The sequence below is a fragment of the Terrapene carolina genome, unplaced genomic scaffold, assembly GCF_002925995.2.
Source record: "Terrapene carolina triunguis isolate 2854851 unplaced genomic scaffold, T_m_triunguis-2.0 Scaffold21, whole genome shotgun sequence".
Taxonomy (NCBI): Eukaryota; Metazoa; Chordata; order Testudines; family Emydidae; genus Terrapene; species Terrapene triunguis.
In genome coordinates, this window is record NW_020664372.1 from 5,299,436 (window position 1) to 5,325,267 (window position 25,832).

The 25,832-nt window shown below is 40.3% G+C and overlaps 1 protein-coding gene across 1 annotated transcript in view; it reads right to left on the reverse strand.

Moving 5' to 3' along the window:
* Nucleotides 1-289: 289 nt before the first annotated feature.
* The window catches only part of MYCBP2 (MYC binding protein 2), a 407,094-nt gene continuing 381,551 nt past the window's right edge, over nt 290-25,832 (reverse strand). The window contains exons 74-83 of the mRNA XM_026662219.1: nt 23,075-23,176; nt 20,909-21,037; nt 15,349-15,481; nt 13,242-13,345; nt 12,419-12,607; nt 11,581-11,688; nt 4,371-4,580; nt 2,558-2,665; nt 2,195-2,360; nt 290-1,092 (exon numbers count right to left, since the gene is read on the reverse strand). Coding sequence (XP_026518004.1) covers nt 977-1,092; nt 2,195-2,360; nt 2,558-2,665; nt 4,371-4,580; nt 11,581-11,688; nt 12,419-12,607; nt 13,242-13,345; nt 15,349-15,481; nt 20,909-21,037; nt 23,075-23,176 — 1,365 coding nt within the window. The 3' untranslated portion in view covers nt 290-976. The remainder of the gene's footprint in view (nt 1,093-2,194; nt 2,361-2,557; nt 2,666-4,370; nt 4,581-11,580; nt 11,689-12,418; nt 12,608-13,241; nt 13,346-15,348; nt 15,482-20,908; nt 21,038-23,074; nt 23,177-25,832) is intronic.

Consider the following 25,832-nt stretch of genomic DNA (forward strand, 5'->3'; position numbering starts at 1 on the left):
CTTCTCTGGTGCTTCCCTTTTTTACTAAAAAATTCAGCTTATGAACGAGTATATACGGTAATACTTTATGTGAAGTCTAGTAAGATTACCCAACTTTTCTTAAAGGATGTTCAAGCAAACTTTTTCTATCTAATAAATAGTACCATAAGCAACTTTACCATACCAAATAGTACCAAAAAGCAGTTTACCAGCTGGTTTTGAATTTGGTTCTTTAAAAACGAATACATTTTATTTGTGAAATGAAATGATTTGCTTTTGAGCCATTCTAAAATAAAGTCTTACACATTCATTAGACTTTCACTGTATAAAAATGTACAGTGGTTTTATTGACATGTACATTCCATTATGTTTACAGCTGCAAGATATGAGGCACACTCAGTATTGCACTTCATTAAAATTTCAGGCTCAAACATAACCCAGAAGTTTAAATGAAACTGCTGTTGTAATTTAGTAATTCTTATACAGGACAAACATTGATATTCTTTATATACAGCGTGATACTTGTTACATTTATGCCTTCCTAACACAATTTTTTTGTAACAGTCTAGGAAATAAACGAGAATACTCCTCTTTCCCACCCCCACCCATGATGCAGTTACAATTGTACAGGATTACAAAAAGTCAGTATACAATAATCCGTTTTTTCTTTCTTCGTCTGAAAACCAGCATCATTCATAGTCCACAGACACAGAGATCCTTTAATAGCAATTATTTATTTGTAAATGTCCAATGCTTCATAGCCGATGACTGTAATGGCCACATGCAAACATCTCACAATTTTTGATGTCTTAGTTCAAAAAACGTCAATTTCTCACAGCATGGTACATGGTATTTGGCATCCTTCTTGCACTGTAAATTGTTCCTTTTACCTGGGTTATGAAATGGTCCCATCCTCATCATGACTGGACTTTATATTCTGTTTAGGACACTTGTGGGATGAGGACAACTGTTTTGCTCTGGTAAAAAAATTACTAGTCTAAAAAGTGTGTGCATTTCTGCAAACCCCACATCCCAGAGCAAATTCCTCACCAGTGGGTGGATGGACAACATGAAGTGGACACTCTGTTCCTTCAAGTTGTTTGCCTTTCGGACCTGCAATCAGTGTAAAGGGAAAAAGACATTTTCAAAACTTCCAAATCTTATGTAAATAAAACTGTACAAGTATTGAAAAACACAGTATTAAATAGAGAAATCTGTCTGAATTTATAGGACACCGATAAAAAAGATTTGGGAAAAATGCAGTTCGTATAGGAAAAAGTAGTTACGGGACACTTTCACATGACCAGCTTCTATCAGGCATTTAAAAATTAGAACTTTTACAGGATGAAAAGTGAATAATTGTGAGCAGTTTGACTAAGCCTAACAAAAAGGGCCAGGACTGTTGGCTTCTACAAGATTTACAACTTCAGGTCAAGGATTAAACACAAATTTGAAGAAAAACCCCAGACTATTCGACTGCTATCTAGTCATAGTAAATCAAATTCATTATGGAAAATTTAGTCAAAATTTTATTGAAAGAAAATTATAACATATACTTGTTAAATGAAATTTCACCTGAAGAACAATTTAGGAGTTAGGCCAACAATTACTTCCCTGGTGTATAAGTGAAACATTAAGCAACTTAGTAAAAGTATGTATTGCCCTTTCCCTTCAAATTATCTAACACTATGTGAAAAGCTATAGGTAGCACATGAAACATAATATTAAAATTCACAATTCTGGTGAGACCATCAGATGCAGTGGCACACGATGATGCCAGGAACTAGGGGATCAGCACAGTTCAAAGTGCTTTCCTTTATAATTGCAGGATAAGTACTCAGCTCTGGCTACACCATTTCATGTTAGGAAGTTTGTTTATTATCTTTCTTTGGTCCATGTGGTAGCATGCAACTCCAGTAGTGCGTGGAGGCAATTTGCTGAAGAAAGGAAGTTTCAAAGTATCTAATGATGTGTTGATTTTACTGTGATAATAGCATTGCTCATTTTGGAAACCAGTATTTCCAGAAAGAAATGAATCACAGAACAAAATAATCCATACTATGAAGATTATCTAAAATGTTGAATTTAAGACATCACATGATTAATTTTGCTATATTTCTAAAAATTAGCAAGATCAATTGTAATAGAATAACTGGCTGACTAAATAATTTTCTGGTCATTTAGATTGTTAAAACTATTCTGTAAAAAACATTACCTGCAGGACAATGTGGAAGTTCTTCTTTAGTGATACTTGTCATTCTTTGGAAATCATCATGGCAAGCATTGCAGAAATGTGTTGTCCCAAAGCAGAAAAACACAGCTACTGAGCAGCAGTACCGACATTTGTACTCCAAGAAATCTGTACCATGTTTGGGACACATCTGCATAGAAAGAAAACAAAAAAGTGCTGTTAACATTAGAAACCGAACTGTAACATGTAAGCAACATATTTACATATTTGAAACATCTGTCAAAAATTAAACAAATATGTATATTTTACTACAAATAAACCTAATTGCTGTACAGCTCAGATAACTATTTAAAAATCTTTAAAAGAAAACAAAACTAGTCTGCTTACCTGTGCCCTTGAAACATCAGAGCATGCACCACAAATAAGCTCTCTTGGATCATAATCATCTCCTTGTCCAGCCTCAGCATCACAACGAGCTTCACCACCAAAATATGCCTAAATGTGACACAAATGACTGAAGATTAAAACTGAAGAGATTGGGGACAAAGAGTTTATATTCCTGTTACCAAATTCATATGCATGGAGAAGATGATAAAGGCTCTTGGTACAATCTCTTTATTAGGTTCTATAAGGTTAAACCTTTTTAAAAAAATAATCCTTTTTCCACCATGACCCTCAAAATGGCCAAAAATTATCCAGCAATCCAACATATACCACATACATGTCTTTAATATGTGCAAAAGATTGCAGGGTTTGGATCACGGGATGATTTTTGGGCCATTCTATGAGTGCATATCAAGAAGGTGGGGGCAGGGTGGTGCTGCTGAGGTGATGCTAGAGTTGAAGGGAAGCTTCCCCCTCCCTTCTACTTTCCCACCTGCCAGCACAGTACTCAGATCCAGGGGAGGGGAAAATCCTGCCCCAACGGGCTATGAAGCTGGCTTGAAGTGCCACTCCCTCTGCCTTGGCCCTTAGAACCAAGTCCTAAATGGGCAAGGTAGCAGAGAAACTGCTCTACAATTGGGTGGAGAGCAACAGGGTGGGCAAAGACAGCAGAAGTGAGGAGTAGGAAATGAGCTGCACCTTCCTTCCCATGCTCAGGCTCCTGCTGGCCAAGGCATTTTGCTGCTCTCTGTTTTTGGTTTTATGGCACAAAGGCACACCAGGCAGCCATAAAACACACACTAAGCAGGGCTGCCTACTCTGTGGAATTTCCTTATATACTTAAGTGTTTTCAGACACTGCTATTGATTGGTGGGTGGGAACCCCCATCTTATTAGCTGCCCTTTCCCAACCTCCAGGGGAAAGACAGCTAATCAGAGCTACTGGATATACTAAATTATAGGACTCTTAAGTAAAACAGCAGCTGCTTCCTGCTATCTCTGCACTGCCTGAAAAGCACCCTCTTTCTGCCTAAGGGGATGTGGGTGGACTGTCAGTGATATTTTCTCCTCCTCCCCCTGAAAAAAAAGTCTGGAAAGGAGCCTCCAGGCCACTATCCAGGAAGGAAAACCCTTTTGGAACCCCAACCCTGCAGACCAGAGAGAGGAGACTTCTAAACCGTGTGCTCAGGTGTTAAACATTAGGCGTGAGTGAGGGTTCAGGAATTAAATAAAATCACAGGGGTCAGTAGCCTGAGGATAACTAAATGACAGATTGGGGGTGAATACTAACATACGGGAGTGGACTCAATACAGAATACTACAGAGGGGATGCATGTGTGGGAGAGAGTACAGAATGAAATACGAGGGTGTACAGCATGCTGGAAAGAAAACATGATATGTAATGAGAGCAGAAGGTGTGACAGAGGGAGAGGCAGAAGAAGAAAATACCTTTGGAGGGGAGCCAAAAACTCAATTGGTTGAGAGTTGCAATAGGGGAGTAAGCATTGATTAATTGTGGGAGGTGGGAACAGAACTGAACAGGGTGGATGGCAAGGGGAGTTTTCTAACAAAATAGGATGCCCTCATTCTTTTGAGATGGCACCATCCTCTGTTCAGCTAAGGTATCTGATTTCTGAACCATTCTCTCTCTCTACTGTAGGTTTCACAGGGCTAGGGCTGTGTCTTTTTCTATGTTCTTTTTTAGTGCTTTTTGGATTTTACAGTGCAGCTTTTCTAGTTTTCATACTCTATAAACAAATAAGTGATGTTTTGGCAACATTACATCAATTTAATCTGAGAAGTGCTAGCAGTCATACCTTTTTGCATTTGTAGCAAACATAATAAGCATATCTGTTCATGGCATAGCTAGCTGGGTCATTATAAAATCTAACGCCAGGTGTTGTGATGGCCTCACTCTTGTGCAATCCTTCATACTCCAACCTCATTAGAGCTTTCCTCCTCACGTCTTCATAGAGTTCTTTGATTGGATCAAGCAAGTCTTTTAATACCGTATGATTAATTTTGTTCTAAAATAAAGAACAACTGATAAGAAACTTGGAATATTGTAATACTTTCATTATAACAATATTAGTATTTATTTGTATCATGGTAGTGCCAAAAGGCTCCATTGTGCTGGATGCTGAACAATCACAGAAAAGAATACAGAATATGTATTTCAAGGAGGGGTAGCTACACTAGATGCTTGTTCTTTTCAGCTACTGGCCTCATGGCAAACAGGAATACCCTTTTACCTCAAATTTTTGAAACTCAGATCCATAAGCTTGAGGGCTGGTCTAGCTTACATTGGGCTGTAGCAGCCACGAGGGGGCTAAAAAACACAGCAGAGGATCAGTGTAGCATAGGAGTACCCCAGTCACACCATTTCTCTGTCCATGCTCCCTTTTCCCTTCTTCATCAGCAACAAGGAGGGTATGTGACATAAGAGCCCCTATATTGGATCCATGCCACTGGAAGATCGCCCCCTACACAAGCTCCTATCATGACTGCAAATATAGAAGTCCAGCGCAGTGGAGTTGCTAATGGCCAATAAATTCAATGTACTTATATTCTAATATGCCCTCTTTTCTGGCAGCTTCATAGAGGTGACTGAGTCTTATGCACACGTGCTATTCATTACCACCCTTCTGTGGTATTGAAAGACAGGTTAAAAAGGCATCTTGCTAATGTTGGAGCTACCCTAGTCCTGCTGCTTGAGATAATTTAGGCTAAACCGAGGGAAGCGTGGAGTGTAGAGACTTAAAGTCTTCACTTATTTTGTAATGGCTACATTGCATCCAACTCTTGGATTATTACAAATTGATAGATCTAAGTATATAAAAATAATTAAAAAGGACTTCTGCATTATTTTCATTTTTTATGAGAAACCATGTTTGTAGGCACAGTGGGCAAGAAAAAAAAAAAAAAAAAAAAAAAAAAAGGACCCTCCCATACCCACAATTTACGGTTCTTTCCTTTCAGCTATGTTGGAAAGGATGGGTTATTCATCTTGTAGTAACTTGAGTTCCTTGAGATGTGTAGCGCAGGGGATCTCCAGCTGTGCACATGCTCCAGGCAGAGCAGAGATTTTTCCCTAGCAGTGTTTGTCTGGTCTACGCATGTACCCCCGCTCTCCTCGTTCTCATACTCTGCAGAGTAGATAAAGGGACTGCTGGACCACCACCATTTTAGTTTCTTCTCTACTGCCAATTCCCAGTAGGGGGAAATCAGGCAGAGGGTAAGGAGGGTGAATAGTGCACTACACACAGGGACAACGCACCGTGAAGAACTCAAATGACTAGAAAGTGACAATTCAAGTCATTGTCCCTATGTGTAATGCACTTCAGATGATTCAGAAGCAATATCTCTATTGAGGAGGTGGGTGTCTGGAGTCCTACGACTCAATGATTGCAGAAATGCCCTGCCCAAAGAGGCATCGGAGGCAGCTGCTTGCACCCGTTCCATGTCTAGCCAAAGTGTGTACAGAGCTCCAAGTTGCTGCTTTGCAGATGTCAGAAGCGGGACATCTGTAAGGAAAGCTACCGATGCTGTCAGAGTTCTCGTCATGTGTGATCTTACACTTCCTTCAAGAGGAACAATGTTCAGTTCATAGCAGAGTAGGATGCAACCAGAGATCCATTTGGACAGCCTCGGGGGGAGGGATGGGGGGAGAGAAGAGGAGGGGAGAGAGAATGGCCTCGTTTCATTTGTTCTGCAAATGATATAGAGTGTCTTGGAGACTTTTTAAACGATTTTGTCCTCTGTAGGTAAAAAGCAAGAACCCTACATACATCCATTGAGTGCCACATTTCTTCCATGCTAGAGTGAGGATTAGGGTAGAACACAGATAAGGGGATACTTTGGTTGATAAGAAAGTCAGACACCAACTTCAGGACAAGTTTTGGATGTAGTCTCATGCATCCCTTTTTCTTGTGGAAAACCATATAAGGATGATCAGCCATGAGTGTCCCTAGCTCTCCAACTCTTTTGGCCAACATGACAGCAGCCAAGAACACTAGTTTCATAAACACGTAGCAGAGAGCAGCCTGCCATAGGCTCAAACAGTGAGTTTATCAGCATTGATAAAACCAGGTTCAAGTCTCAGGCTCATACAGGTTTTGCCACTGGAGGGAACACTGTAATCAGACCCTTTAGGAAACAGGATGTGACTGGGTAAGAAAATACAGAGTAGGTATCTGGCAGATGAAATATGTTGGTGACAGGCAGGCGAATCCTGAGAGAAATAAGAGACAGTTGTGTGGATTTTAAGGATAAGAGCTACGTCCAGCACATCTGGAATCTTTGCCTATAAAGGGGAAATTCCTTGTTCTTTGCATCAAAACATAAACCTGTTCCACTTAGCCTCATACCGTTTCCCAGTAGAATCCTTTCTACAGCTGTTCAGGATGGCCTGGACATCAGCTGAGCAGACCTATTCTAATTCTGACATCCATCTAAACAGCAAGCCCTATCGTAAAGTATGGCTGGGCTGGAGTGTTAAGTCCTTCCCTCAGCCAGCATTAAGAGGTGTCACATCAGAGTGATAGATACAGACAATTGCAATAGAATGGGGTACCAGACCTGGCAGGCTCAACCTGGTGCTATAAGAATGGTTTGTGCCATGTCCTGTCTGATTTTCCTTAATACCCATGGTAATAAGCGAACTGGGGGGAGGGGGAGGGGAGGTAAAACTCAGGACTCCTGGCCACTGTATGAGAGGAGGACACCCCTCACAGCATAGTGTGGAGGTCATCATCCTCAGGAATTGGTGCCGTTCCTACTCACGTTGTGTGGAGAAATGTCTGCTTAGAGAGTCCACCAGGGTGTTTTGGATTCTTGGCAAATGGACTGCAGTCAGGGTAATCTGCATGGAAATGCAACAGTTCCGGAGGGTGACGGCCTCCACGCAAAGCTGTGAGGAGTGTGCTCCTGCCTGCTTGCTGATGGAACAGACCGCCATCATGTTGTCTGATAACACCTGGATCGACTGGAATTGCTCAAAGGACAGCCTGCCTGCTCTCAGTTCAAACACTCTGATGAGAGCATAGATTCCTGAGGAAACTGTCCTTTGAGCAACCTATCACGCCATGTGTGCTCCCCAACCTAAAATGGGTGTGTCTGTGGTTATAGTAATTGTTGGAAGTGAGGAATTGAGTGGTGCGCCCACACATACCTTTCTCCATCCTCCCACCAAAGAAAGGAAGCTAAAACCCTTCAACGAACCACAACTAAAAAGTCTAGACTGGTTTACTGGGGCACACAGTCTGTAAACAGGCATGCTGACATCTGAGATGAAGCCTTTCAACCAGGTTCACACAGGTACTTGCAGCCATATAACCCAATAGTGCCATAAGGCAGGAACATAAGGAGGTCCTGGGGCTCATCTGGATGCACTGTACTAGTCTGATGATGGAGAGAGGAAGCGATTGTCTGGTAAGTATGCCCTGGACATCACAGTGCCCAGCCTTGCCCTGATAAACTCTGTTGACTGAGTGGTTTCCAGGGTGAACTTCTCCAGGTTCACACTGAGGTCTAGCCTCTCAAACAGGTCTAGATGGATGACAGTTGCTTCTTGTGACTGTCCCTTTAAGAGCAAATTGTCTAAGTATGGGTATACCATCCCCCTTGACAGTGAAAGTGAGCATGTGCTGACTGGACATGAACCTCAAATCTCCTTTGTGCCAAATACATATCCATATGAAATAGTTGTCTTTGAGATTGAGGGCCAGGAACCCATTTCCTGGATTGAGAGAAGGAATAATTGGATCAACATTCTGAACTTTAGGCAGTGGATGAACTTGTTTCCTAAAATCCAGAATGGGTCTCCATATGAGAGTCGCTCCTCAAACTACAGGTGATAGAATTAGTACCTCTAACAGCAAGGGGAAAAGGGGTTCAACTTGAGGTACTTCCTCATCCTGCAGAAGAATGCTCTCATGATAGGGGTCCCTGAATGAGGACTGGAGGGGCAATTGGGGAAGAAAACTGGATGATGTACCCCGAAGAGATGACCTCTAGTACTCATCTATTGGTCATAATTTCTGCCCAGGTAAACAGGCAGTGGGAAAGACCAGAGATCTGGTCTAGATCCAGTTAGTGGGTGTGCGGCTCTCAAAGGTCCCATCAAAACATTGGTTTTAAAGATGGCAATGGTTGGGAGGTGGACGGTTGTCCCTGGGCACCCTTTCTATGAGTCCTTTGATACTTGCATGGTGATCCTTGTTGGTGGTAATCGAAAGCAGGTGGGGCTGGTCTCTGTCTAAATGGGCGTAGTGGATTTTCTTTTAATTTGTAAGTGTAAATATCCAGTGATCGATGTATGGTTTGGGAGTCTTTCAATGAGTGGAGAGAACTGTTTTTGTGCTAAATCGTTTGTTGCACCTGAATGGCAGGTCTTCTACAGTTTATACCTCCTTGGGAATCCCTGAGGAGGAGAGTCACGATGAATGCCTCATTATCACTGCTGTCACCACAGACCTTGCCACAGTATGAAACACGTCTAAGGCTGTCTGGAGTCCAGTCTAGTCACCAGCTTTCCTCGTCAATCAGGGCCTGGAACTGGGCTCTGTTGTCATGAGGTATCTTATTGGTGAAGTCCGCTAATTTGTTATACATGGAGAAATCATATGTTTGGCTATCAACGCTTGGCAGTTTGAGACTCAAAACGTTGTCTATTATACTCAGTGGCCACTGATACTACCAACAAGTGGGTGAGAGAATAGATAATCTGTCCCTTTTGCAGGTATGAAAAACCTCTTTTTTTAGCCTGTTTCAATGCTGGTGGAACTTGTGGCAGGCATCTGCCGAAGTGTCCTGGTGGGTTTGAGGATGGCTTTGTTAATTAGAAGCCCAACTCTACTCAGTTCTGAACTGTGTGGGATGTCTAGCACTCTGTGCGGGGCTTCCTGGACCTCTTCCGGGGGATCTGTAGTGACTCTTTCACACTCTTAAGTAAATCCTGGAAGGCTTCAGGATTATCAGAGTGTGATGGGGAAACTGGAACCACTGCCTCATCTGGAGAAGAGGACAAGGTCACTGACGTGGTACCCTCCTGTTCCCCATGCTGCTGCTGTTGCACATCTTGAGGAGGCAGAATATGATCTTTGTCTTCTCCAAGAACCCTAGATCTCCTTGAGTCTCCTATCTGACAACATTGCTATGTTGGGTGGTAGTCTTCTGGACCATCTGGACCTCAATACTGCCACTCATACCCCTTCAGTGTAGAGCTCTATGGTGCTGGGTAAGTACAGGGAGGATATTCTCTCAAATGGGAGTAGTGTGATACCCTGGAGACTCCTGACATTCTATCTGGGCTCAATCTCTCAAGGAATCCCTTGGGGCATAGTCCAGGGTTGGGTGTCTCCCACAGTCCTCTTCCAACTCTGAGGATTTGGATCCCGGATCCATAGGGGGTGCCCTCAATACAGGAGATGATGGTGACCTGCCTCTACTCGTTGCTGGTACTGCCAACAGTCTGGCTTAACCCCTACTTGACGATTGGGATGGAGGAGTACCAGTGGGAGATCGGTACAACCTGATGAAGTCCTGGTACTGGATCTGGAAAGTAATGGTGACTCCAGTTCTGGGAGCACCATACAAGCATTCGGTGCGCCAAGAATCAAGACAGAGCAGACAGTGTCATTTCTGTAACTCAAGCCATTAAAGCAGAGGGTGCCAGATCTGGCAATACAAATGTGGTAGATTTTGGTGCCGAGGGACCAGTCTTGGTACCAAATGGTGGTGCAGTCTTGCCCTTTGAAGAAGTCCCAGTCCAGTCCTTCCTGATACCGGATGGTCCCACCACAGAGCACAAAGCCTTTGATGGTTGGTATAGGATGGGGGAACTTCTGCCTCTTTTTAAAGGGCTTGGACAGGGATCCTTCCCACTTGTCCTTAGGAGATGACTTAAGTCTCCCTTCCCCCGTCTGCTCTGGCTCTGCTCTACTGAGTCTCTTATAGCTGAAGGGTTGCCAGAGGTCTTGGAACTGGCTGGGACAGAAGAAGAGGGGCTAGCTAGTTTTATCTTCTTCAGGCTGATGTACAGCAGAGTCTCGCCAGTCTCAGGTTGTTCCCGCCTTTATGGACTCCTCCATGAGGGAATTTTGGGGTTGAACTCCCTCAACTTCTTGATCCTATTTGGGAACAATCTGCAGATACTGCACCTGGAAGGATGCAAGTTTCCCCCAGGCAGTACAGACAGAGGTTGTGGTACTCTGTGCCCTAGAAGGGTTTGTGGCACTTGATGCAACTTTTAAAGGCTAGGGATCCTTGGCACACTCCCCAAACTGTTGGAGAACTGGGATTGGGAGGGGGAAAGAGGGGAGAGTTGAGAAATCTCTGCCCATCCCAGATGGAGGGTTCCAAGAATTAAGGAATCAACCCCCTAAAAACTATACTAAATTTCAACTTTTTACAGAGAGAAGCCGAAGAAGTTAGAATACTCTGTCCTAGACCATGAACAGTAAGAGTGAACTAAACTGGTGGTGATCCAATATGCCCTATTTATTCCTTTGATGTGGAGCATAAGGAGATGTGGGGTGCATACCTGAGGGACACTGCTCGGGAAAAATCTCTGCTCCTGGGTGCATGTGCAACCTGAAGGGCAGTATATAGAGGGACAAGCACTTGAAGAAGAACTGAGGGCTTGTCTACACAGGCGCTTAGTGCATGGCTAGCTAGGATCTGAGCATACAACTCCCTAGCCTGCTGTGCACTAAAACCGGCCATGTGGGCCCTGCTGCTGCGAACTAAAAATTCCATAATGTGTTTTGACATACAGCTGTTTGAAATGGAAGTATGTCAAAGCACAGTACAGAACTTCTAGTGTACAGCCGTAGGATCTACACAGTCACTTAGCGTGTGACAAGCTAGTGCATTGTAGATTTACAGCCTGGCTTGCTACATACTAGGTCTCTGCATAGACAAGCTCTGGGAATGAAAATGAGCAATATCTAATGTCCAGCATAAGTAACATTAAAGTAAGCACTTGTAGATACTCTGTGCTACATATAGTAAACACATCATCCTTACCTTGCAAATAGGACAAGACATAAACCCAAAAGTTATCCTGGGCCCAAGCCATCTGTTTTCTAGTACTCGACGACAGCACTGCAAGTGGAATACATGACTGCAGTCCAACTTTAAGAAAAAAGGAAGATGTATGAGTAACTACTGTACTGTAAATTCACAAGTTGCAATAGCTACTGTAATGAGACACCATTATATTTGAGTTTTTGATTTTAACTAACACTAGGTGTTAAATTGCAAATTCACTTAAAATCTTATCAGAAAAGCCTTTCCAACCATGAAAAGAAAGAATATTAATGGCCTTTAAAATCAGTTACAAAACTGAAACTTTTGCATAACACTAACCACTGGACATATGAAATCATCAAAAGTTACCAAGTTAGCATACTAACTACAGTAAAATCTTCAGACATACAACGTACACCCCCTCTACAAGGTCTATGTTTATGCATATGCCCTTTTTTGGAATATGTAACAAATTGCTTGTATAAGAAATGGGCACAATTTTAATATGATCTGTCCCTTGCATACAAAGAGTGGTACATAAGGAAGAAAAGGGTGGTGATTTAAAACACTTCAAAAAAATACTTCTAAGTGAGGTGGATTTTCAGTTACAAACACAATGTTCAAAATAGAGGAAATGTACACACCAAAATGATCCTATTTGCATTCTCAACCAATTGAGAGAGCAGTAGTGTTAGACACACAATGTGATTCTCTGCACACTGACATTACGTACTCTTTGAAGCTTTTAAAAATGCATCCCTTCAAAGGAAATTGTAAACTCTTAAAAATTTAACAATGTTGTATAGAGTTCATTTATTAAATAACAAAGGCAAACCTGGATAGCTGGTGCTGCTGAAAGTGCTTCAGTAAAACAAATCATGCACATGTCATCAGCATCTTGTTTAAGAGCTGTGGCGTTCTTATCACAACCATGCAGGCACGGCAAACAGTGCTCTTCATTCTTAACACCTCCACATGGGTGACCACAAGGATGAGTCTTGCTACAAGCTATCTTAGCATACTCCTATTAAAAAGGAATTCTTAAATTAACATTTTTTCTAATCAAAGAATCATTTTGTACATTGCAATATATTTATTCTGTTGTTTCTTGAAGTAGTCTTTCTACCTGCAATGAAAACTCAGGTTAGGGAGCAGTGACAATAATTGTCTAAGTATAATACAGACATCAGTATAGTTAGGAATACATCGAGTTCTAGGACTTTGAAGCAAAACAGATGTTTTAATTTGCTTTTGCTATGTGACACCTGAATAGCAGAACCCTAATGAAACTTTATTTAAAGAAAAATTACTTTTGATCACACACTTTACAGAACCTTAAACTATTTTTCTCTGTTCTTCCTGTGTACATATTTTGTGCATTTGTTAGCAGTTTTTATATGGTTAGATTCACGGCTTACCCTGTGTAATCAGTCACTTTCCAGTTCACAGTAACAGAGGTGAGAAGAAACATTTAAAAAATAAGAAAAATGGGAACAGAAGGCCATACAAATTGGCAGGGAGAGTAAGTAAGTATTATTCACAATTCAAAATTATTTGGATGACAGGGCCTTTAGCTTTTATCTTGTACTGCTGGTTGTAGACTCAACTATATACTAATATTTCATCTTCATGAGATAAAGTGAGGTTTGTATACATACCTGGCAATCTGCATCAGAACAGACACTGCCTACTGCTGATAACTCTGTTCCACTCCTACAACCACAGAAACGACATGCTTCAGAGCTGCTGGTGGTTGGTTTGCCTAAGCCCACAAAACAAAAACAAAAAATCAGAATTTACCAAAATGAAGTGATTATCAACCAACATACTAATAGTAGCCTTAACTATCCCATGAAATGAGCAGGAAAAATGTAATTACTAAGGAAATTCAATGAATCTAGACTAAACTGCCTCATGCATGGGCTAGAAGAACTCTCTGCTCATGGGATTTTCGCAAGTAACCATAGAATCACACATCTCTAAAGACCACTAAACACAACACAAGGATATGAAAAATACTGCAAATTTTTGGCAGAAATACATTATTATTATTATTATTGTGATAACACCTAAAAAAAGTGTGCCAGCCACCTTATGTACATGTAAAAAAGATGGTTTCTTGTCTTGAAGACCTTACAATTTAAGACAAATTACAGCCAAAGTGGAGAGAGAAAGGCTTTGTTTTTTTTTTTTTAAATTACCTCACACTGAACACTTTATTTACTTGATCTCATACCTAGCTAGAACTGCCTTGATTACAAAAATTATTAATCCTAGCTTGATTCACCCTTATTTGGAATTTCAACTCATTTATTTTCTCTCTTACATTACTAGGTGTTTTGTATTCTTACGAAATGACATATCAAGATATTTCCCCTTCAAAAGGGGAGTTTGTCAAGTATTTGTCATGTCAGTTACATGAGAAAGAAAGCAGGAAATCTTCCAAGTCCTGTTTAATTTATAAATGTTTGCATTCCCAAAGCTTAAACTAGCGTATGGGGAACTACATTTTACAAGCAATATCAGTTTCATCTTTAAAGACCACTAAACACAATGAAAGGAACAGCATCCCTTGAGGGGGGAAGGGGGAAATGGAACAGCATGAAATATATATTTTTCTTTGTTTTACTAAATCTAATGAAAGATAAAGTACTTCTGATTCTTGGGACCCCCCCTCCAACCCCATGCTATCAAAGTTAAAATTCAGCAGTTCAGCGCATCACTCAAGGGTAAGATAATGGAGCATCTTTCCTATTAATTTGTGACCATAAAAGGAGTATATGGAAGCAGGCAGGTACACAGCTGGCTTTTCTTATTATTATAGATGCTGCACAGAGGCCAACGTATCTGAACATTCTGATCACTGTGAAAAGGGTTGTAATTAAGGGCTATGGGATGGTTGTATTTTTACCACCCAAATGCTCTGTAAATGTAACACAATACTTGGAATGTAATGACTATCCAAATGCCAAGCTGGACACTGTCCACAGCTCAGCATTGTTGTGGTCTTTTCTCTCTAGTAGAAAAGTCATCACAATACTATGTCTATGGGTAATTTAGAAGTGTTTATATTTTAGGGCAGTGGAAAAAGTTTGTTTTTGGAGAAATTAGCATTAACATTGTTCAAGGGTACTGAAACTATTATTTATATATATTTTTCTAATTACCCAACTCAATTTTGTTAATGATAGATTAGGTTCTTTTCTATATGGTGTGCCCACCTTCCTCAAAAGAAAATAAAACCATTTTATAAATCATTCAAAAGTAAGTACAAGTGACAATTATTTATGGGGTACTACTCTCAATTTGTAATACTCCCTTTGATGAAAGTGGGAGTTGCATGAGTGGATAAAGAGTGGTAATATCAACTCAAGAATCCCCCATTTAAAAAATTCTAGCATTTCAAAGAGCTAAATATCCAATTATTATTATTGTTGTTTACTTTACTGTAGCACCTAGGAGTCCTAATCTTGATCCCATTGTGTCAGGCATTGTACATAAACAGAACAAAAACATAGTACCTGCCCTGGAGCTTACAATGTTTCTAAACTCAAGCATCCACTTGGTGTTGCAAAGCACCACCAACATGCTACCACCAAGGCAATATATAATTTACCAGGATTCAGTGCTTTGTTTTAAATAATAGAACTAATAAAGCATTAATGTAAAGATTCAGAGAGTAACATTTCCAGAAACTGATCTTTTGGAGAAGCTTAAGAAAAAGTAATCAGGATGAGTAAGGAACAAGAAATATCTGATTTTTACCTGTTTGTTCTCTAAACTCCACCATAGCCTTCATAGTTTTAGAGTCTGCTAGTGCCATGAGCCAGAAAAGTTTGGTCCTACCACAGCCTTCATGAAGATCAACTTTGATAGCTTCTTCCTCTTCTTTAAATACCTATCAGTTTAACCATATGGGTATTCAATAGTACTCTTACAAAAAGCTGAGTCAGTAAGCAATAATAAAAAAACTTTAGTTTTGGTATCACCTGTAAGTTTACATTTTTTGTCGCAATTCTCATGGGTGTTATGGAGTCTGTATTGCAAGTTTTAAAAATATGACTTTTATACATTCTGTAATTTGTGTGCATGCAAGGAGTGGGATGATATGATGATTTGGAACACACTCTGAAGGGTAAAAGCTACAAATTAAAACCTGGATTGGCCAAAGAGTCAACAAAGAAAACAAGAACACTGAAAAGCAACGCAGCTATGCTAAGAACCAGAATGATGTGAAGACTCCCAGTGAAAGCTTTACACTTCAGGAGGCCTTAAATTACCCTACAACCTCTTGTGTAAAGTAAAATTGTTTACATCTAAAAAATCAGCGTAGGTTTATAAAAGGTAGGCTCTGGTATGGCAACAAATATATTGAAAACTGTTCTGTCTTAAGGTTTCTTATAATGCCCATCACTGTAGTAACTAAACACTTCCCAGGTACATTACAATTAGATAGCGAGACCTCAAAAGGACTTCATGCAGTTTTCTGGTTTTCTGCCTTTCCTGGTTAGGAAGGCTCTGCTTGAATTGATTTTACATATACTATCGTAATGAAAGTGAGAGAACCTTCCTGTGTATATATATAAGATCTCTCACTATCACAGAATACATACTGTTCTTGTTTGCAACAGAAGTAGAAAAATGTTATTTTTGAGTACAGATTTTTTTTTAACTTTTGCCTTTTTGTTAAATAAAAGTATTCCCATGATGTTTGCCCTGTTCACCATGATCATCTGTGACCTACTAAAAATTGGCCATGACAAATTACACTGGTCTACAATTTTTGAGAAGTCGTCTGCTTCTGAGATAAAATGTGCTATTTATTATGTATTTTGATGTGCTGAATTCAAATATGACAATTAAAACAACTGATTGGCTACTGTTTCTAAGATATTTAAGTTTTTACATTTTATGTCTATGTATGTTGTGTAGATAGTAGAGTTTTAATCATAAATTGTAAACCTAGGTCTTTTCATGTGTTTATGGTTGCTTTACATGATAATATTTCACCTGTCCTGTTTATGTAACACTTTCAAAATCAGCAAAAGGGTTATATAAATAAAATTTATTATGAAACAAAAGGCAAAAAACTATTCTGTACATAGTTTAGTCCTATTCAGTGTCTACTCGGCGCTTCTTGGCTTGTCTCTTGTATTCATTAAATGGAGCATCTCTTGTCACTGTCCAGCAATAGTCTGCAAGCACTGATGGGCTCCATTTGCCCTGATAGCGTTATTCCATTGTTGCAATGTCCTGGTGAAATTGGTCGCCGTGCTCGTCGCTCACTGCTCCGCAGTTCGGTGGAAAAAAAATCTAGATGAGTGTGCAAAAAATGTATCTTTAGTGACATGTTGCAACCAAGGCTTTTGTATGCCTTGAGGAGGTTTTCCACCAACAACCTGTAGTTGTCTGCCTTGTTGTTTCCGAGAAAATGTATTGCCACTAACTGGAAGACTTTCCATGCCGTCTTTTCCTTGCCACGCAGCGCATGGTCAAATGCATCATCTCGAAGAAGTTCATGAATCTGAGGACCAACAAAGACACCTTCTTTTATCTTAGCTTCTCTTAACGTTGGAAATTTTCCACGGAGGTACTTGAAAGCTGCTTGTGTTTTGTCAATGGCCTTGACAAAGTTCTTCATCAGACCCAGCTTGATGTGTAAGGGTGGTAACAAAATCTTCCTTGATTCAACAAGTGGTGGATGCTGAACACTTTTCCTCCCAGGCTCCAATGACTGTCGGAGTGGCCAATCTTTCTTGATGTAGTGGGAATCTCTTGCACGACTATCCCATTCGCAGAGAAAACAGCAGTACTTTGTGTATCCAGTCTACAGACCAAGCAAGAGAGCAACAACCTTCAAATCGCCACAAAGCTGCCACTGATGTTGGTCATAGTTTATGCACCTCAAAAGTTGTTTCATGTTGTCATAGGTTTCCTTCATATGGACTGCATGACCAACTGGAATTGATGGCAAAACATTGCCATTATGCAGTAAAACAGCTTTAAGACTTGTCTTCGATGAATCAATGAACAGTCTCCACTCATCTGGATCGTGAACGATGTTGAGGGCTGCCATCACACCATGGATGTTGTTGCAGGCTACAAGATCACCTTCCATGAAGAAGAATGGGACAAGATCCTTTTGACGGTCACGGAACATGGAAACCCTAACATCACCTGCCAGGAGATTCCTCTGCTGTAGTCTGGAGCCCAACAGCTCTGCCTTACTCTTGGGTAGTTCCAAATCCCTGACAAGGTCATTCAGTTCACCTTGTGTTATGAGGTGTGGTTCAGAGGAGGAGGATGGGAGAAAATGTGGGTCCTGTGACACTGATGGTTCAGGACCAGAAGTTTCATCCTCTTCCTCGTCTGACTCAAGTGAGAATGATTCTGGTGCATCAGGAACCGGCAGTCCTTCTCCGTGGGGTACTGGGCGTATAGCTGATGGAATGTTTGGATAATGCACAGTCCACTTTTTCTTCTTTGACACACCTTTCCCAACTGGAGGCACCATGCAGAAGTAACAATTGCTGGTATGATCTGTTGGCTCTCTCCAAATCATTGGCACTGCAAAAGGCATAGATTTCCTTTTCCTGTTCAACCACTGGCGAAGATTTGTTGCACAAGTGTTGCAGCATATGTGTGGGGCCCACCTCTTGTCCTGATCTCCAATTTTGCAGCCAAAAAAAGGTGATAGGCTTTCTTAACCATAGTGGTTATACTGCGCTTTTGTGATGCAAAAGTCACTTCACCACAAACATAGCAGAAGTTATCTGCACTGTTCACACAAGTACGAGGCATCTCTGCTCACTTTGGCTAAACAGAAATGTGTCCCTTTGCAAAATCAAACACTGACAAATAAGAGAGCACGACACTGTATGATTTCTAGAGCTGATATAGGGCAATTTGTTCAGCAGAGTGATGTAAGCTTCGTTATGATTGCATCATCCATGACTTCTAGGAATAACATGATGCAATTCATATCATGTATGACGCAATACCAGCTTCAGATTGCATCATTCATTGTTTTGCCTAAAAAGCAAGTACTGTCCAAACCCAGTCATAGATTTATTCATAGTTCCAGTCAAAGATGTATTTTAGTCATTTCTGGTTTAAATTGAGACCCCTTCCCTTTATAACTCACTTATCCTCCGCCATTCCCAAGTCAAGGGTCGTATATACTGACCCAATAGCATATCTTGAAAACTAGAGCCAATCAACAATTTTAAGCATCATTTTCGTTCTCAGTGACCCAGAATTAGTAAAGTTTGACTACATTTATTTCAGAAGCATTTTGGCTGTAGAGCAGTGTTATTATTTGTTAAAACCGACTATGACAGTGATGTAAAGTAAATATTTCAAAATAATCCCTGCCTTAAGAGTTTCCAGTCTAGAACAAAAGTAAACCGTAGGCAATGATTTAAAAATATTTTGTTTTCCAGTTGTGGGGGCTCATGGAAGAAAAAGCTAAACTTCTAAATCCAGGTGGTCCAAAGTTAGGTTCTTGAATCCATAGTTATGTAAATAAATTAAAGTGAGAAACTCTACTTCCATTTGACTTCAGTGGGACTCTAAAGATCAGGACACTTTTACTGGTGCCAAAACAAGAGTTTAGGAACCAAATTCTAGGTCTGAAAATGCTGGAATGTGTCTTGGAGAGGGATATTCAGGAGGAGAGGGTGATGATGACTGGGAGGTTGTTCCTTTCATGGTAGAAGGCACAAAAGACAGGAGTGGATGAATGAAAAATGAGGTGTTGAGGCTGCCATCATAAGTAGAGAGAAGGGGGAGAGGTGGAACATGAAAGATCTTAGATCCACAATATAGAGGCCAGAGTGTAGTTCTGCAGGGTTTGAAGATGAGAATTAGAAATTTAAACATGAATGTAGATGTAACATGGTCTGATTGGCAGGCATTTTGGACAAATTGGAAGGGAAGCAATATGGCACCAAGGAGGCCAGAGAGGTGGTGATTACAATCGCCATGGAAGGAGCTGACATGGGTATATTGGTATAGAAAGTAGGATTAATTTTTGAAATGAAGAAAGATATGGCATGATTTATTGGCATCATAGGTGTATGGAGAGAAGGAAAAGGAATCAAAGGTGACACCAAGATTGCAAACATGAAAAACAGGAAGAAGGTGATGTCAACAGCAGTGGAGAAAGGAGAACAAAGGGAGGGCACAGAAAGAAAAAGAAGGAACTATATTTTGGCTAAGTGAAATGTGAACTGGCTAGGCAAGATAAGTCAGACAGATATACAAAAGATCAGGGGATACAATGAGAACAATTTATTTTTTTAAGGTTGTCGGTGGTGCAGTATGATTATTACAGCACACTTGTATCTTAAGAAAAGACGCTCGAAAGAAGGGGATGAGGGCAGGGGAAATGGTGCTCACAGATCAGGATGGGAGGGAGAGATTTGTGGTGAAGAATAGGTGAGTAGCCTTTCAGTGAGTGATTGGCGTAAAGGAAAAAAAAGGAAATAGGGCAAGGGGCATGGAAGTGAGGAATGGGGGGAGGCGGGGCGAAGGGAGCTATAACAAAGTCAGGAAAAGTATGCAAGGCCCTAAACTGAGAGGGAACGGATTGAGGAGCAGAAAGGGTGTCAAAGAGGGCAAACAATTAATTTTGTTCATAGGCATGGACTCCATGCAAAAGGCAGGGCCGGCTCTAGCTTTTTTGCCGCCCCAAGCGGTGAAGAAAGGGAAAAAAAAACAACAACAAAAAACCCTGATTGAGCTGCCGCCGAAAAGGACAAGAGGGAGCAAAGGTCCCGCTGCCGAATTGCCGCCCCAACAACAGACGGAGTGCCGCCCCTTTCTATTGGCCACCCCAGGCACCTGCTTTGCTAGTGCCTGGAGCTAGCCCTGGTGAAAGGAGAAGTAAACATAACATTTCTGAGGGAGTAATGGATGGATTTTTAGTTAAGGAAGTCTGAATGGTTCTTGGATTTTTCCAGAGAAATTCAATGAAGTTAGAATAGGAAAGAAGGAAACAGATGGGGATTATGAGCCAGGGTTGTGGGATTAGGAGCTGACATTACAGTCCTATTCATAACAACATTCTTTAAGGACAAGAAAATCAAGTAGAATCAAATGCAAAATTAAATGCAAAGTTATCCATCCCTTTTAGAAAGCACAGAGAACAGTTTGTAGATCTATTACTCACTACCACTAACTCTTTTCTAATCTGATTTATCAATAAAACAGCAACAAAAAAAAGCTATTGAAATGCACACTACTTGGTGTCAGAGTAGCAGCCGTGTTAGTCTGTATCCGCAAAAAGAACAGGAGTACTACTTGGTGTGTTTATTTACTCTACCTGTCTCTGATGAGTTTTCGTTCGTCGATGGAGATGAAGGAATCTGTCGCAGTCTGTACACAAATTCCCACAGGCATTACATAAAATGATTGCAGCGGTTTCACCATCATCATGGTTATCGCACATTGGCTGAATAAAGAAGAAAAATAGTGGAATAATTCCTTATACATTAAACCTGCTTCCCTCAACTCCCCTCTCCCTGTGGGCGTCCCATAAAGGAAAGTAGGAAATTAAAACAGGACAATTTGAACTTGTTTTAGATTATAAATTGTCAACTTTGAAATGATCAATATCTAAACACAGTTATGCCTGTCAGAAATGTAAGAAACAAAAGTGCAGTAATGCATCCAATCCCAGATTTGCTTTGTTTAATGAAAATTAGCTCATATTCATCACTAAAATGTCTGGGAATCTATTTTCAAAAAGAGTGAGACAAAGGTCTTGCTGTGCTAACTGATGTGTTACTCAAATTTTGGGAGCATGCTACACTTGATAAAAAAAATTATGGAAACTGATGATGGGGAACCCTCAAAGATGCATCAAAATGGCACAATATCTACCTTTAACTCCCCTGATAGGTTGCCTTTTCTGTCAAGATAAATAATCAAGGCGTAGGTTATTCCACAGTACAATGTGAACAAATTCCATGGTAACAAACCCTAAATTCCACTGTAACATTAATTTATTCTACTGCTATAAAACACTCTCCATTTCCATCTCTACTGCAACACAAACACATCCTCCTTCCAGCTAGGTATGCAAGGGAGTGGGGAACTGGAAGCAGACTTCAGCAGCTCTTCTCCCTGACTGCTGGACTAGTTCTTCATCTGCCTAGCTCACAAGCCTACTCTTCTGACTTCCCCTACTTCCTAGCTGCAAGATGGATTCCAGCTCTGACTCCCCACGCCCTGTTGTCTGTCTCCATTGAACAGTGCAAAGAGCCTGCACTGTAATCCAATTAACTTTCCCCTGGGGAAAAACAGGGGAGAAGAGACAACTGCTGTCAGGTTCTGGAAAGGCAGAAAGCAATCCTTTTTTGTGTCCTTGAACAAATGTTTGTGCGGTGTCCACATTAACATTTACAAATATGTAACCGCCTTGCATTAAGTGACGACCGGTTAATCTCTCCTGCTGAAGCTGTTCCATTTTATATAATATACTTAAATAGTCATTAGAACAAGGACTTGAACTTGGGTCTCCCACCTCCCGTGTGAGTGCCCTAATTACCAGGAAATAGGGTCATTCTCACACTCTCTCTGACGCCCAATGACTATTCAGGTATTTTATACAAAGTGGAACAGCTTTAACAGGATAGAAAGAAACCCACCTTAGATTACCCTATAGCCCAATGGTTAGGGCACTAATTTGGGAGTGGGGAGACCCAAATTCAATTCCTGCTCCATTATCTATTGAATTATTTATACAAAGTGGAACAGCTTCAACAGAAGATACTAAGAGAGACCCCACAGAATACACTGGGCTAAAAGTTATAAGGGGGAACACCATCACTTCTTCCTCCTTCTCTTTTGTGACTCTGGCCCTTTAAAATGCACAGAAATAAAAACATTTCAGGTTGAACAAAACATTCTGTTCAACCTGAAATGGACTTTTTGCCCACTTTTTTGATTGGCCAAACATTCTGAAAAAGTTCAGATGTGGCTCAAACCAGCAAACTGAAATATCATTCACTCAGCTCTAACAATACCTCATTATTATTACCAGAAAAGAGTAGGTCCAGGGTAGGTGTCTCCACCAACATCTTCTCCAGTGAAGACTGGTGCAAAAAAAATCATTTAAAGTCTTCGCAATGTCCTTATCCTCCTTAATTGCTCCCTTTAATCATTGGTGGGCCAATCGAACCACCAGTTCTCTTGAAAGCTTTTCTATTTCTGATGTATTTAAAGAATGTATTTGTTTTTCACCTTTTGCTATTTGATCTTACATATTGGCTGTCATATTATATGTTCCTTTTTCCTGGATATTCCCTTGGGTTCCATTTTCTGAACATTGTCTGGCTAGTATAACCTCGTGAGGAAATCTGAGAATGTTTATTCTACATATCATGTGCTATTGTAATCTTTGTCATTGCTACTGCTTGTTTGAAAAGTAAATTCAATGCAATCCAAGTTTAAAAGAGAAAAAAATATCTTGAATTTGAAGTCTTACCATCTGTTTTTGCTGTCCATCCTTTCCCATCCATCTTCCAGAAGACAGTCTATCTACATGGTCCTGATCAAGCACACACAGGGATGCTAGGGCTAACCAGAGCTGTTGAAAGAGAGGGTTGTATTATAGAAATATTCCAAGTAGACACAAAAGACTAAAATAAAGGTAATTCTCATGGTTAGGAATAAACACAATTTTCAACTGCCTTCTTTTCAGGTCAATCCACTTAGTATGGATTCTTCTACCACATCACATAAAGAGAGTCAGGCACATGAATAAAAGTTACTGACTTTTGGGTGCAAATCTTGGGACTAACCCATCTCTCCCCAGTTTTCCCACCTTAAAATTATATTAACATATTAGTTAACTATACAACAGAGAGGCAGAGAAGGCAAATCAATCATAGTACGCTGTAGAGAAACATGGTAGATAAAGCACAACCACTGCCAAACTGAACAAGCTTTGTCAATACACTTACGGAATAATACAGAAATAAATAGAGAATGTCAGTATACACTGCTGATAAAGAATACCAATAGAAAAAACAAGCTAAAGTTACAGCAGGAATTCACAGAACAGCTGGGTGGTCTGTGTGAATTGTCCTAATCAAGAGAAACACCATTGGCGTTTTTTATGACTGATTCAAGTTACTTCACACTTTAATATATCTAAGTGGCAGCCTCAAAAGTAAGTGAGGGCTTCAAACAGGCAGAACTCTCTGAGAACTCTGGGTCCTAACACTGTTTTCTTTGTTCACCTGAATCTTACACAAAATTACATGTAATAGGGATTGGAGATGGCAAATGTGGGATGATCTTTCATTTGGAGATAAAATGGCATCTTTCGGGCTGCTGGTGAATCACTTATCAAGATTCCTGGGAAACAGCACTGCCCTAATGAGGTACATTTTTTAATCTACTGAATTTTACTTTTGGAGCCAGGACCTATAACTTTACTTTATCATCTTTCAATTTACGGATTTTATTGCGCACTTGCCAGGAGAAGAAATCTGGTGTTTGGAGCTACTCTAAGTCCTGACTGAAGCATGAAGGAGATGGCATTATCTCGTATCTTTTCCATGATAGGGGACTAGGACTAAGTGATACTCAAAATGCAGAGAATAGATGAGGAAGGAGATGGAAAAGGGAATTAGCTTAACGTTTTAATATAGACCTTGATGGCAAAATACCTGCAGCTGCTGGGGACCTCCCTCTTCACACAACAGTTCTATGAGAGATAAGAATTTCTATCTTCTGGAAGAGTAGAAATGCCAGCTACTACAGCCAAAAATATTTGACTAGGGCTCGGAGACCAATCCTCCACCGAGACCACTAAATCGTCAACTGTTTAGTCAAAAAGCATAAAATACTTTTGCCACATGAATTACAATGATGAAGTTACCTCAGCCTTGAGAGGTGGGGCTGGAAGTTTTAAAAGATGTCACTTAGCAGTACTTACTACTAAATCTAACTTTTTTATTTTTAAGTTAGAGGAGCAATACTGGAAGCCACATCATGGGGCCAGGTTTCAACAAAAGATTTTAATTTTATTTATTTATTTTTAAAATAAAAGAGGACTATGGGAAGAAGAAAAGGCTCGGAAACATAGTATGTCCCTGGGTGAAGTTAAACACAGACAAAGTTTGGTTTAGCTCTTCCAGAGGCTTTTTGCTGCTGAATAGTGCTCTTCACAGCCTAAAAATATGGAGATTCGTGGTCTATGAATATTAGGAACCTGAGACGAGCATAAAATAATAGTTTGGAGTGTTGAAAGCCCAAGAGACAGAGTAAATGAATTTCCTCTATCCATGGATGATTTAGTTGGGGATTGGTCCTGCTCTGAGCAGGGGGTTGGCCTAGATGACCTCCTGAGGTCCTTTCCAACCTTGATATTCTATGATTCTAAGAGTAGCATTTTTTCTGCTGAAAGTCTCTCAAACCAAGCTTCAGAGATTAGTTTAACTGAAGGCAAACATTTCTAGAAAGGAAAAATGAAAGGAAGAAGGTAACTCTTGTTCATTCTGTGGAGGATGCTTAGAGTTGCTCCAAAAAAATTCTTCAATTTGACTGTGTTATATTTCTTTCATACAGAAGAAAATTGAAATATGTGGACTATCTTGAATCAGAATAAACAAGGATTACCTAAGAAGATATATGGAAAATCCTTTGAGGACTAAAATGTTGAATATTTTTACTACCAACAGTTTCACAAAATATTATTTTATGTAAATTATTTTAACATATCTGGTGTTGATAATAAAAGAAAATTATCTTTTTATTCTATATAAATATTTGGCATGCATTTTACATATTAACACTTTCTAAGAAGTGTATTAAATACACCTATGTTCATTTACAGTTTTCAAAACAACAAAAAATAGTAACACTAAATTGAAAACATCAGCATATGAGACCACCACCATCCTTTAGCCCTCCCTCCTCCGAAAAAAGACATACTTTCCTCTTGCAGATAAAAAGCCTGAATTAACAGAGGCCTTGCAATGTGCCTTGAAATAAACAAATGTAGGTGCTCTCAGACCAATGAGTTTTTTAGGGCTCTCTGAATCCAGTTCCAGACATACAGTTCTAGATACTGTCAAATGAGAGGGCCTTGACTAGATATCACAGTATGGCTTTGAAGATTTAGCTTGTAAAAAATTCTTCCTTCCCTCTGTGAAGTCTCTTGGTGCCTTCCTGGTTCAGCAATATCTCAGTGTGCATCATTCTGTGACATCAAATATCATGGATTACCATGAGAC